General features: G+C 36.0%; 1 protein-coding gene across 8 annotated transcripts in view; it reads left to right on the top strand.

Annotated features, from left to right (window-relative positions):
- LOC107545544 (testis-specific gene 10 protein) overlaps window positions 1-14,461 on the top strand; it is a 103,070-nt gene that overhangs the window by 38,355 nt on the left and 50,254 nt on the right. For 7 of the 8 annotated variants that reach the window (XM_087823722.1, XM_087823724.1, XM_087823718.1 and 4 more), the window contains 3 exons: window positions 7,350-7,465; window positions 9,760-9,914; window positions 13,797-13,852. The exons of the other annotated variant lie outside the window; for it this stretch is intronic. In XM_087823722.1, the coding sequence (XP_087679848.1) occupies window positions 7,350-7,465; window positions 9,760-9,914; window positions 13,797-13,852 (327 nt within the window). The remainder of the gene's footprint in view (window positions 1-7,349; window positions 7,466-9,759; window positions 9,915-13,796; window positions 13,853-14,461) is intronic. 8 annotated transcript variants of the gene reach the window in all.

Here is a 14,461-nt window from a genome sequence, read left to right as displayed (position 1 = left end):
AATTCCTATTAGGTAGTGAAAGCCTTCTAAATATGTCTTGGAGGAGTTTTAGAAGTCTGTTTTCTGACATGGCAGTTACTTGAGTCTGGTTCAGCTTTATTTCCAAAGTGCCTATTTCTTGGATGTCTATTTTAGGTGTGGAGTTATTGGTCAGTGATTTAAAGGTCTGATGTGAAAATTTCTGATTATGCATGTAGTTTTCCATTTCCCTTTTTCTTACTAGATGGATTCCTGTGTAGTGGAAGAGTCTTTTTATTATTTTGGAAAATATGTAGCTGCAATGAAGTTTAACAGCATAAAGATCGCCATGATGTACACTGGAAGGTTTTGCCATAATCCTCTGCTTGCCTTTTTAGGACTCATTCATTATCATTTGAATTGATACATTTATTACATTTATGCTTCTTATTTTAGCACACATTTTTTAAAAGTGCCGTTTTACAAAAATAAAATAAAAAAGCTAAGAAAATAGTCTTTTAGAGCATTTGAAGGGATTCTTCAGTTGTATTGCAGTAGAATTTCACTACATTTTCAATTTTTTCTTACTGTTGACTTATTATGCCATCCTGCAGGTAGTGATTTTCCCCCCAGATGCATGCTGGATGAGGGTTACTAGGTAGGATCTTGTAACAGTCCATTGTGGTGCACAGGATATTGGTCTCCACTGTCCAGGGCAGCTCCACCAAAAGCCAAATAAGCTTCTGTGGTAGCGCCAATGTGACTCCTATTGCCTTGCCTCCAGGGACAGTGTTGTTGGCTTTACTAATAGCTTCCTGGTCAGCCAGAGGGCTGCTACTTAGCTCTCTGCTGCTGCTGCAGGAAAATTGGTTACCTTTTTATTTCTTCCAGTATTTCAATATATATAAATTATCTAGATATTAGCAGTTTCCTTGTCTTTTTCCTACAATATTATTAAAGTATAATTGACATACGGTATGTGACTTAACTGCACATGTTTAAAAGATACAATTTAATAAACTTTGACATATGTATACACCCATTAAATTATCCCCATAATCACTATAATGAATATATATCATTTCCAAAAGTTTTATTTGTGATCCTTCTCTCATGTTGCCTCCCATCCATCTGCCACCCTATATTCAGGCAACCACTGATCTGCTTTCTGTAATTTTTTATTATTTTGGATTTTCTGGAATTTTATCTAAATGGAATTGTACACCATTTACTCCTCTGTTGAACTACTTTCACTGAGCATAATTATGTTGAGATTGATTAATCCATGTTGTTGTGTGTATCAGTAGTTGATTCATTTTTTGAGTCGTATTGCATTATATTGATACACCAAATGGGCATTTGGTTTATTTTCAGTTTGGGGATCTAACAGAGTTGCAAATGCAAGTCTGTGTGTATATATATGCTTTCATTTCTTTGGGGTAAATACCCAGGATTAGAATGGCTGAGTCATGTGTTGGATCTATGTCTAACTTTTGAAGAAATTGTAAAACTGTTTTCCAAGATAGTTTTGCCATTTTACATTGTTACCAGCAGTGGGTGAGAGTTCCAGTTTCTTTATATCCTTGCCAACACTTGGTATTGCCCTTATAATTTTAGTAATACAAGAGTAGGTGTGTAGTATCATCTTGTGGTTTTTATTTGCTTTTCCCTAATGATCAGTGATATTGATCATGCATTCTTTACTTATTTGCCATCTATATATCTACTTTTGTGAGGTGTCCAAATATTGCCCATTTTTATTGGGTTGTTTACTTTTTATATTTAACTTAAAAAAGACCTTTATATGGTCTAACTAAAAATTCTTTGTTAAATATGTTTTGAAAATATCTTTTCTCAGTGTATGCTTGCCTGTATCTTTTGATGAACACAGGCTTTTAATTTTGATGATGTACAATTTATTGAAATTATTTTTATTTATATCATGCTTTTTATGTTCTATTTAAGAACTTTTTGCCAAACCTGAGGTCACTAAAATTTTTTGCTGTTTTGTCCTAACAGTATTACAGTTTCAGCTCTTACATTTAGGTCTATGATCCTTTTTTAAAGTAATTTTTGTGTAAGGTATGAGATTAAAACTAGAGTGTTTCATTTTTTTATTTGGGTATCCCATTGTTTCTTATTTGTTAAGATTATCCATTCACCCATTGAATTGCTTTGGCATCTTAGTGGAAAATTAATTGATATATATATATATGTGAGTCTGTTTCTGAATTCTTTTCTCTTCCATTGATATGTTTTTCCATCTTTATGCTGGTATCACTCTGTCTTAATAATTGAAACTTCATAATAAGTCAGAGTCAGATACCGTAAGTCCTCCCACTTAATTTCATTTTAAAGTTGTTTTGCCTGTCCTAGGGCTTCACATTTTCATATAAATTTTGAATCATCTTTATTGGAATCATTTAGCTACAAAATGTTTATTGGGATTTTGATTAGAATTATGTTGAATCTATAGATCAATTTTGGAAGCATTGTTGAAGAACATATTGAGCCTTGATCCACCTATAAACACAGAATATATCTCCATTTATTTCGGCCTTTAAAAATTTCTCTCAGCAGTGTTTTATAAATTTTCAGTGTAAAAATATTGCACACCCTTTGTTATATTTATACCTAAGTATTTCATATTTTAATGCTTTATAAATGTTTTTTAATTTCAGTTTCCTATTGCTTTTTGCTAGTATATAGAAGCAAAGTTTATTTTTGTGTATAGCTCTTATATTTTTCAATCTTGTTAAACTCACATATTATTTGATAGTTGTGTTTTGTTTTTTGTAGATTCAATAGGCTTTTCTACATAGATTATCATGTTGTCTGTGAATAAAGAGAATTTTACTTCTTCATTTCCAATCTGAATGTCTGTTGTTTCTTTTTCTCACCTTATTGCAGTGGCTAGAATTTCTGGTATAGTGTTAACTAGAAGGATAAGAACACTCATTCTTGTTTTGTTCTTGATCTTAGGTGGAAAGCATTCAACCTTTCAATATTGTGATCTTTGTAGATGTCTATTATCAGGTTGTAAACATTCTCTTCTATTCCTAATTTGCTGAGATTTCTTATCAAGAGTGGATATTGGATTTTGACAAATGTCTGTTCTGAATTTATTGAGCTGATGATATTTTTTTTAACTTTTTTTAGTCAGTTAATATGGTGAATTACATTAATTTTAGGTTGTAAACCAACCTTGCATTCCTAAGTTAACTTCACTTGGTCATTATGCATTATAATTTTTATATATTGTTGGATTAGATTTGCTAACATTGATTAAAACTTCTTACATGTATGTTTATGATTTCTCCCAAAAGCATTATCATTTTAGCTTTTATGTTGGGTCTTCTATATGTGGTGTGCTCTAGGGGTCAAGATACAGTGTTTGACCACATGGGAATCCAATTGTTCCAGCACCAGTTGTTTCCTTTCCTCACGGGATTGCTTTGACATATACGTTGAACACTAATTGACAGTACATACATGACCATATATATATTCTGCTATTTACATCATGTATTTTTTATTTCAACTATTACATTTCTCATACTTATTATATCTGGTTTTTTTCTTGGTTCTTTTATCATATTGCTAATATCTTCCTCTTTCTTTTAATATGTGTACTAGTCTAATTTAATTTTTAAAATTTATTTATTCTCATAGATCTGTTGGATTTTGTAATCAGTGTGATTTTTTTGTTGTTGCTGTTTTTGAAATGGCTGGCCTTTTCAAATGTTTTGTGATTTTGCCCCACGAACACAATTTTTCCACAAGTATATAAGATATTATGTCAGCCACATTAAATTTAGAGAATGGAGGACTGAAGAGTCCAAAGATGAGAGAGGCACTGTAAAATTGCAGTCACTCTTTGTCTCACACAACACCTGCTTTGTCACTTTTTTGCTTGTTGCCTCACTGGGTTAAGCAAACTAGAAGGCACTTCTTAACAAGTGCCATTTGATTGCACATTGGAATCAAATGGTGAGCTTTTAAAAAGTAGTGATTCATAATTCCTGTCCTGAGAGTTTTATTTACCTGGTTTAGTTGTGCAGCCTGGATTTAGGATCTTGTTTTACTTCTTAGAGTTAAAATTATAGATTCACAGGAAGTTGCAGAAATATACAAAGAGGTTCCATGTACCCTTCACCCAGTTTCCTACAATTAAATTTTGCATAACTATAGTACAATATCAAAAGCAGTAAATTGACATTAGTACTATGTGTACTGCCACATTCAAGATACATCTACACAAAGATATCTCTTGTTCTACCCCTTTACAGCCATACTTTTCCTCCTCCCAGCCATCACTGACTTCTGGCACTCACTAATCTGTTAGCTCTACAGTTGCATAGCTGTGACTTTTGAGATAGGCTTTTTCACTTAGAATGTCACTGAGATCTAAGTTGCTGCAGGTATCAATAGTTTGCTGCTTTTTTATTATTGCTGAGCAGTTGAATGTACCATGGTTTGTTTAACCATTCATCTCTGGAGGGACATTTTGATTGTTTCTAGTTTTGGCTATTACAAATAAGGTAGACCTGATTTATGCGTTTAGTGGAATCCTTAGTGTGGCAGGGCTCACGTCTTCTATTTATATTTATTTGTTTGTTTGTTTATTCTCTTTTCCCCTTGTTTTTCTTATCTCTATTTTCTATTTTTTGCCTTTGTGGACTTGCTTGAACTTTTTTTAATACATATTTTTAAATATGTTTTTATTGATTTTTAGAGAAGAAGGGAGAGGGAAGGATAGAGAGTTAGAAATATTGAGGAGAGAGAAACATCAAGTAGCAGCCCCTCATTCCCCCTGCTAGGAATCAAGCCCTAAACCTGGGTATGTGCCCTGATTGGGAATCAAACCAGTGACCTCTTGGTTCATGGACTGACCCTCAACCACTCAGTCACACCAGCCAGGCTGAACATTTTTTTAGTATTCCATTTTAATTTACCTATAATACTTTTGAGTATCACTATAGATGTTTTCAATGGTTGCTCTAGGTATTACATTATACACACAGAACTCCTTGCAGTCTATTGGTATCACATTTTATCAGTTTAAATGTAGAAATATTGCCTTCCTTTAAATCTTTCCACCTTCCCCTGTTTGTCCTAACAGATACAGATTTATTTGTTCTGCCCAGGACTTAAGTTCCTGTAATGTTAGTGGTCAAGTTTTTCATTGATGTTTGTTTAGTCTATGATTTTATATATTAAGTTAGCTATTATTTCTTTGAATATTGTATTTATTCTCTCCTTCTGGTATTTTGATTAGGTGAATATTGGACCTTCTCAGTCTATTCTTTATATCACTCCCCCCTCTCTCTCTCTCTCTCCCTCTCCTTTTTTTCTGTGCTTTGTTATAGATAATTTCTGCTGATCTGCTTTTTTCCACTTATTGTCCCTTCCACTATGTCTGTTGTGGTCCTAACTTGTCTATTGATTTTTTAAAAATTATTTCAATTCTTTTACTTTAATTTTTTAAAAATTCTCTATGTTTTCTTTTAATCTTCTGGTTCTTTTTTCTTTTTATTATGTATTCTATTACATATTTTACATATGTAATACATATTTTATTATGTATTCTATTACATACGTATTTCAGTATTTAAACAACCTTTTTTTTTCTTCTTATCCTTATCGAATGACATATTCATTGATTTTTAAAGAGCGGAAGGTGGTGGGGGGAGAGGGAGAGACAGAGAGAGGAAGAGAGAGAGAGAGGAACATCGATCTGAGAGAGAAACATCAATTGGCTGCCTCCTATTGAGCCCCAACCAGGGATGGAACTCCTGAGCTAGGTATGTGCCCTGAGGATTTGAACTCAAAACCTTTTGGTGCATAGGACAACACCACCAGGGCAACACAACTGTTCTTAAATTTCTATTTGAAAATAGTACAATCTGAAGTTCTTGGGGATCTAATTTAGTTTGACTCCCACTAACTTTGGGTTATTAAAGTGTTTTTAAATTTTGATTTGTGAGCTAATTTTCAACATGCCTTTATCTGAGGTATAGTTCTTTGCTTGGATTGAGGGTATGTCTCTCCAGAAAAGTTTTATGTTTATTTCTGCTAAGTGTTCTAGAGTATATGACCAACCTGGAACCAGATTTTATTTTGATACCTCATCTTGAGATTAAGAATTGCCAAGGAAGACTGTTAGTTGTTGTTATTACCCTGAGCCTAGCTGTGGTTGGTTGACAAGCTGATTTTGTCTAGTCTGACCTTTTCACTTATGTTATAGTCTTCAGTGGCTTTATATAGGGGACCTTAGTTCTAATACTTCTCTTTCAGGCATCTCTATGGCCTCATCTTTTGTTTCTGAGTTAAGACACAAGACCCTAGACAACTGAGACAGGAAAACCCCAACCACATCTAACATAACATCAGTTCAAAGTCTTACTGCTCTAATTTGGCTCCAGGAGACTTCCCTTACAAATTCTTACAAGTTTTGCTACACATTTAAAACGATGCTTCTTTATATTATAGGATGCTTCTTTATATTACAGGACTTTCAGATTATCTAGTTTCTATAATGTTGTAAATTGTATATTCTATTTGTTTATTGACTCTGAACTCAATGAGGTTCACTAGAGATTCCTCAACACCTAGTGCCTTGTACATACTACACACTTAATAAATGTGGAATGGCCCAACCGGTGTGGTTCAGTGGTTGAGCATCCAGCCAAGGACCTGGAGGTCACGGTTCCATTCCTGGTTAGGACACATGCCCGAGTTATGGGCTCTATCCCCAGTAGGGGGCGTGGAGGAAGCAGCCTATCAATGATTCTCTCTCATCACTGATCTTTCTATCTCTCTTTCCCTCTCCCTTCCTCTTTCTGAAATCTATAAAAACATACTTTTTATAAAAAAATCCTTAAATGTGGAATTAATGAAATGCTGTTCATTAAAGAATTATTTGTAATAGTGAAAAACTGAAGTTAACCTAAATGTCTAATACTGAAGTAACTCTTTATTTAAAAGTAGATGGCTATTGCTCATATTAATATTTTTCAGCCAGAAAATGATGATTTTGAGGACTGTGTTATGGACGGAAAATTATTCAATATTAAGTGTAGGTGAAAAAAATCAATTCAATTTTAAATTTATAGTATGGTAACTTCAAAATATTCATAACAGTGAGTAAGAAAAATACGGAAAAACACTGGATAGTGCTCACCCAAATGCTAACAGTAGCTTATGTTGGAGTGAGGATCGAGAACCCCTTTTACCTTTTATTCTTTAAACTTCCTATAACGTGGCTTTAGGGAAATACTAAAAAGAAAAATGTTGGTTAGTGTTCTTAAAAGTTTTGAGATTTAAATGCACTAAGAGATTGATAAAACATAAAAATTTCAGAATTAGTTTTATTATTAAAATGTTTACAGAGTTTTATATGAAAATACGGAAAAAGACCTTACTGATACTCAACGACACCTTGCTAAGAAAAAATATGAGCTACAGCTTACTCAGGAGAAAATTATGTGCTTAGATGAAAAAATTGGTGAGTTATTTTTTTCCTGATATTACTTTTCCTTTAAGTCTGGTGGAAAAATGTTTTCTTCTCTCAGTTATAACATAGATAAACCTGGAGATAGGCCCTTAAGTTAAAAGTTTAAGATGCAATCATGGAAAAATATGTTTTTCATTGATAGTAAACTTTTAGCTTAGCACCATAAGTATTTAGACATGGCTTCACATTTTTCAGAGAAGAAATAGCTAAACAAAGCAGCAACACCTCCTAATTTATGATGGTCACTTTTAAATTTACAAGTTTTTGTGTAAAATTGTGGCTTGCTCTTGGCTTCATAATGAAACATAGTACACATTTATATTACTCTAGGTGGAAAGTGTACATATATTTGGCTATGTCTGTGATATTACCTAGGATTATAAAGAAAATTATTTTTATAAAGTTTCCTATTTATGTTTCTTGCCAGTGATCTCTATGAAAATATGGTCATAATTTAATCTTTTTCTAACTGTAAAGTCAAATTTTGATAAGGACTATAAAGGGCCATTTTAAAACAGAGGGAATATTTGTAACATTTGCTATAACGTAGTTCAAACCTGTCTGGCGTAAACAATTTGGTGGGTGGAGGTGCTTTTTATTGAGATGGAACATACTAAAAAAGACAAATATAAAAGGGGAATACTGAAGAACTCATTTTTGGATATTTTAAGTCCAAGCAAAAATGTAAGGTAAGCAGTTAAATAGATAAGTTTTTATCTCAGAAGGAAAACCTAAGCTAAAGATACACATTTGGGACACATCAGCATATAAATGACATTTTAAAACCATGAAATCGCCTGGAGAAAATACAGAGGCGAAGAGGGTCCAGGACTGAGTGAGAAGAAGCCAAGGAGGTAGGAAGAAACCCGTGAGTGAGTGTTACTGGGGAGGCAAGAGAGCAAAATGTTTTCAAAAGGAGCTGAGCTTCAGATGCACTCGGGAAGCTAAGTAAGATGAGTTTGAAGAAATGTGGATTGGCTTTGGAACTTTGGAGGTTTTGGTAACACGGACAAAGTCTGGATAGTGTTGAATGTGGACCAGGGAACAGGTGGAGGAAGGACTGGGCATGAGGAGGTAGAAGCAGGAGACAATAGAAGACTCTTAAGAAGCTTGGCTGCTAAGAGTAGCAGAAAAATGGGCTAGTAGCTTAAATGGGATGTGAGGGAATTTTTTTCAAAGGAGCTCCTAGAGCTGTTCCAGAGCTTTCATGTCCTTACTTTATGCCAATGGGAATGAACTCAGATATCAGAACACCCAAAACATGTGGTTTGCCTGAAAGACAGTCCTGCATGGAAAAGGGAATTGATGTATTCCCAAGCACAATATAGATCATCGCCTTGGCAGATGACACTGCCTCTCAGTGCTGCGCTGGATGGCCGTTGGCAGGGATTAACCTAGGGGTCTAGTCTAGCAGAGCTTCCCTAGTAGAGCTGTAGACCAGTGGTTGTCAAACTTCGGTGTGTGTCAGAATCGGCTGGAGAGCCAATAAGACCACTGGAGCCAGGCTTCTTGGTGTAGAATATGGCCAAAGCTTTTGTATCTTTACCAGTTTGCTCAAGTGGCTCTCAAGCTGTGTTGTGCATTAGAACCACGTGGGCGGGATGCTTGCTACAACATAATTGCTCTGGCCACTCAGAATTTCTAACTCAGGAGGGCTGGGCTTCCCAGGTGATGCTGATGGTGCTGGTTGAGGAAGCACAGTTTGAAAACCACTATTGTATACCTATCATTTAGGCCACAGCATCGATACTGACTTGCCAGTGTTTTCACAATCAAGTCAGGTGTCTTGGGATGATTATTTTCTAGGAATTTTTAGGGAAATTTTTGGAAGATCAAAATATTAGAAGACATTAGATTCTGAATGTGACAATTGAATATTTTATTAAGATCTGATAACATCTTATATACAACAGTAATTCTAATCTAGAGACAGGGGCAATTAAGGGGGAAATGATGGCTATAGTATTCCACCCAATTTACCCACCTACACTCTCCTCTCCAACAGGAATGTAAATGTACTTTGAGGACTTGTATATAGAGCTTTTCTTTGCTATTCTTATTCAAATATGTTAATTCTCCTCTACATTTATGGGTCATTTAGAATTTCATGATTCATCTTAGTTTTTAATCACTAACCACAGAAGCCATGTTTTATTTGGGACATGGTACTTATTTTTAGTCATTGATTAAAATATAGGAGATCTTCCTTTGAAAAGTATTCCAGTCTGCTTGAGCTGGAAAAAAATTATCTTGATTAAAAAATGCCTTTGTGATTACATATTTAGATAATTTTACAAGGCAAAGTATTGCCCAGCGAGAAGAAATCAGCATTCTTGGTGCAACCCTCAACGATATGGCTAAAGAAAAGGAATGCCTGCAAGCATGCTTGGATAAAAAGTCGGAGAATATTGCATCCCTTGGAGAGAGTTTGGCAATGAAAGTATGTTCTGAAAACTGTGGTTTAAAAGAAAAGTTTGAGCTTGAATCTGAATAAAATAATAGGACTCTCTCAAATATTTTCTAGAGAGCTGAAACTTTAAAATCTAATTTTGAAATATATTAGGACAGTCTAAAGAAATATGTACTTTCTGTCATTAATTTGTGATTAACATGTACTGACAATAACTAATTGAAATACCAAATATTCAAATTAAAAAGGAAGCAGTGAGACTGATTTCTTTATAAAAGCTCACCAGAACTTATATCTTCAGGTAGCCACCTTGGGAGGCAATATGTTTGTTCCATTAAAACTGCCTTTGTAATTGTGTTTAGAACTAGATGCTCGTTTTTACGTCGTCTTTAGCCATTGAGACTAGACCATATGGAGCTGATAAATAAAGCTAGATGATCATCTCCATCCCTCAGTTTTTGTTGTTCGAACAACATAAAAGGCATTGCCAAAAAAGCAGGGAAATATTCATACCCCTTTCTAGCTCATAAAGTGATTCTGAAGGCAGTTCTAAAACTGTTTTCCACAAATGCCTTAAGCAAAGGCATCCTCATTGGAATAAGGCCTTGCCCCTCACTAAGGGAACTAATTCATTCATTTATCTATTCACCCATACAAGAAGCATTTCTTGGCCCATTCCAGGTGTATTCTGTTAGAAACTGAAGAGAAGTGGGCATGCCTTCCAATGCCTGTAGTGTAAATAGGAGAAAGAAATAAAGGTGCTTTTGTGATAGAATGTGCTAAGTGCCATAATGATATATGTACATTGTGCGGTAGGAGTTTGGCAGAAACGCACATGATTTAACCTGGGGGTTGGACTAGGTGTGGAAGAAGATCTAGAAAGCTTTCCAGGAGGTGATGGTGCCTGGGCTGCCCTGAAAACTGACAGGAATTAGCGAGGAAAAGATTGGGAGGAAGGGTACAGTGAGAGAAAGGGTGACCAGACAGGCAGAACGCCTTTAGAGAAGGGAGTCGAGACAGGCAGAGCAACTCATAGGAGAGCCCAGTGGCTTTCATAAGAGAATGTCGTGGGATTTCTTGATAGTTTAGTACGTCCAGAGAATAGATTGCAAAGAGGCAAGCATGGGGTGGAGGAAGGGGGTAATAGATGAGATGGGAGAGGTAAGCAACAAATTATAAAAATCTAATAAATGTTGAGTTTAAACTGTCATCATCAGTATAGGGAATCAATGAAATAATGTAAACAAAATATTACAGTTAGATCTTTATTTTAAAAGAAACATTCTGGCACTTGTTAATCCACATAAAAGATGGGTTATAGGGAAATGAGAATGGTGACAAGGACACTAGTTAGGAGTGAAATGAGAAGAACTGTTTTAGGATAGTGGCAGTGTCTGTGGGGGAAACATCTATTCTGGGAGTAAGACTGACAAGATGTGCTTTCTGACCGAGGCGCCACGTGAATCGTTGTCAGGCATGAAGTAGGAAACACAGAACAGAACGGGCTCAGAGAGGAAGGTTACCAACATCTTTTGGACATGTGGTTGAAATACTCATAGGCTCTTGGGCTTTTAGGTTTGGAGAGAACTTTGAATTGAATTTAATAGATTTGGGAATCGTGAGCCTAACTGAAGCCATCAAAGTGCACGAGATGGTAAATTTTGGTTTAGTTGTTTAAAAGGCTGACTTACTGCTTTATAAGTTATACCTTAATATTTTTGAAAATTCTATGGCTTTGGGGGGGTAGAGTTTTTTCCTCATACTTAAAAACTACTTTTTGGATAGTGAACCATGGTTTTCTGTAAAAACATTAGCACTTAGAAACAAATTATGCAGATCCTTCTGACTCTCGTTTCCCTCTGCTGTATCTGTACCTCACGTTTCTTCCCCTCTGCTCATCGTACCAAAATACCTTTTCCTTCACAAGGCAATTGAGTTGCAAGTCCATTTGAAATCAGGAACTGCATGTAATGTAAGATCATGAACATGAACACGTCTGTCCTCTGAGGGGGGAAAGCTTTTTAAAGCAGTGTTAGACATTCAAAGGAAATGTTTTCTACAGTGATATTTTAGAGCTCAATTTACAAGGACCTTATAGTGAAAAGCAGTAATTACACAGACTAATCTGGAGATTCCAGAAATTCCTATGGAAAAGTCTATACTCTAATGAATAAGGTGAACTTTTTTTATCTTTTTGGTAATCTAAAAAGATGCCCCACTGCTTACTACCAATTAAAGTTAGAAAACTCATAAGCAAGTGCACAGATTTTTGAGTAATAAAAGCCAGAATTATTTGTGTAATATTTTAGTTTGTTTCTTTTCTGTAAGTGGCTTTATGACCATCTTGTCCAGTTTGAATTTTTAACAATTAACTTCACTGCATGTCTCTGGTTGGACAAACATATTGAAGTTGTACAGAAATATTAAATTGGTAGTGATGGCATAGCTTTCAACAGTTGGAAATGGTGGTATTAGGGCAATATGAAGAGGAAATGGGGCTGGTAGGATGTATTACTGGATTCTACCCAATAATTTTGTTGCCCTGGATATTTTATAATTTTCTGAGACTATCTTACTTTCAAGATGAATGTGTATTGATAAAAGAAAGTCCTTTTAAGGTTTATAAACCATATTTAAGTTTAACCAAGTAATCACTTTCAGAAACACTAGAAGTCCAGTTAGTGTTTTTCAGAATTTAATTAGAAGCATATTAAATCGTATTTCAAAAGCATGTGTAAATATTCCACTTTAAGCAGTATTTTCTCTCTGGAGTGTTTCCTCTGTTGGCTTCTGCTTAGAGGGGTTGAACTGCTTTGCCAATGGGTATGTTCACCATATTCCAGTATCCATGACTGCCAGGTGTGGGACCTGTACCACGCTACTGGGAAGCAGAATGGGAAGCCAGAGCTAATACTCCCCTGGTGAGGAGCCCCATGAATAAAGGAAGCCAACACATACACATGTGCGCAGGCACATGCACACACACACAGCTAAGCTGTCTAATGAACAGGAGCAGAACTGGCTGGAAATACAGGTTTCCGTTTTCATCTTGTTTCCTTGCTTCCTAAGGGTTTCAAAATTCAAAGGGCAAAGTGAAATCTAGTTACATAGGGAAAGAACATTTTTCCTACTTTTTCAGGGCTAATGTTAGCCTGAGTGTGAACAGTGCCTGTAATTAGTTCACCATCAAGGAGAATTTTCAAAGGAATTGTGGGAATAGTATTGACGCATGAAGATGATCACACCCGTTTCAGTCTTGACTGGCTCCCCTCATCTGCCTCTCTCCACACCCTTGAAAAGGGACAGTATTGGTAGTTTATTTATTTTTTGCCCTAGGCCTAATGCTTACCTCCTTAAATATTTAACTCACACCTAAACTTCATAGTGTAAGTAGCTCCATTCTAACAGCTTTTTGAAGAGGCTCTTGATGACTAATAAAAATATCATCTCTGATCAAAGATACTGTTCTTAACAACTAAATTTAGTTTCACATGATTCACGTTCCTGGGTTTCAGAAGGTGGGGTGAGGAAGGGAATCAGCCCTGCCCCCCATGGAGATCACCCTAATGCAAACCAGTGGTTCGCCTCCTAGTACAGAGTGTGCCCGGGTTCCTGTGTTGCTGGGTGGCTGCCCAGAGCTTTAACACAGTGTTTCATATATTGATCTCATATCAGTCACCCAAGTGTAGTGTAGTCTTTGCTTTAATGAGCACAACCTATTGTTTTATGTAGTGCAAATATTCACATTGATATATTAGGCTTCAATTTTAAAGTGTAGGAAAGGTGAATAGAGCATAAATGTTGAAACCCAAATGGAAATCAAAAGGGGGAGGGAATTTCTTTTTGTTCATTCAGTTTTAGCAGAAATAAGTTTAAGATAATTTTTATGTCATGCTTATATTACTTTTCAAGGAAAAGACCATTTCAGGCATGAAGAACATCATTGCTGAGATGGAGCAGGCATCAAGGTAAACCATTCGTCCCACAAGAATTTGAGTATTTACTAGGGGCAAAGTACTATGTTAGGTACAAGGATAGGAAGAAACGGGGCTTAGTGTTATGTACAGAGTTATAACTCTAATATTGGAAGGAGGCCTAAGTCTGAGAAGGGAAGTAAAAGAGGGGTTGGCGTTTGCCAGGGAAAGAGGAAAGGAAAGAGGAAAGGGGAGGGGGTGAGGGGAGGGGAAGAAGAGGGGAGGGAAGGGAAAGGAGGGGAAGGGGCATTTAAAGGAGAAAGGAAAGCAAAGAACCACAAGACCACAGATAATGTTCAGGAGCCTCTTGAATGACTAGTAGGTGAGTGTTGGAATCCGAAGGGTGAGAGATGTGGAGGGAGGAAAGGCTGGACCCAGAGGCCTGTGCTGTAGACAAATGAGTCCTGCTTTTACCCTTTGGGAAATAAATCGTTAAGGAATTTTGAGGAGATTGTTGCGTTAGAAAGATTACCCAGGCTGAAGAATGGTGATAGACTGGGGCTGGGGAGTGGGGACCGTGGTGGGTGCTTGTGAGGAAGAAAAGCTAGGAAAATGCCAGGTTTAGGCTGGAGATGAATACTGGGCACGTAGAAAATATGGAAA

Source organism: Miniopterus natalensis, chromosome 13 (assembly GCF_054644295.1).
Source record: "Miniopterus natalensis isolate mMinNat1 chromosome 13, mMinNat1.hap1, whole genome shotgun sequence".
NCBI classification, from domain to species: domain Eukaryota; kingdom Metazoa; phylum Chordata; class Mammalia; order Chiroptera; family Miniopteridae; genus Miniopterus; species Miniopterus natalensis.
This window is presented reverse-complemented; position numbering and strand designations above follow the sequence as displayed.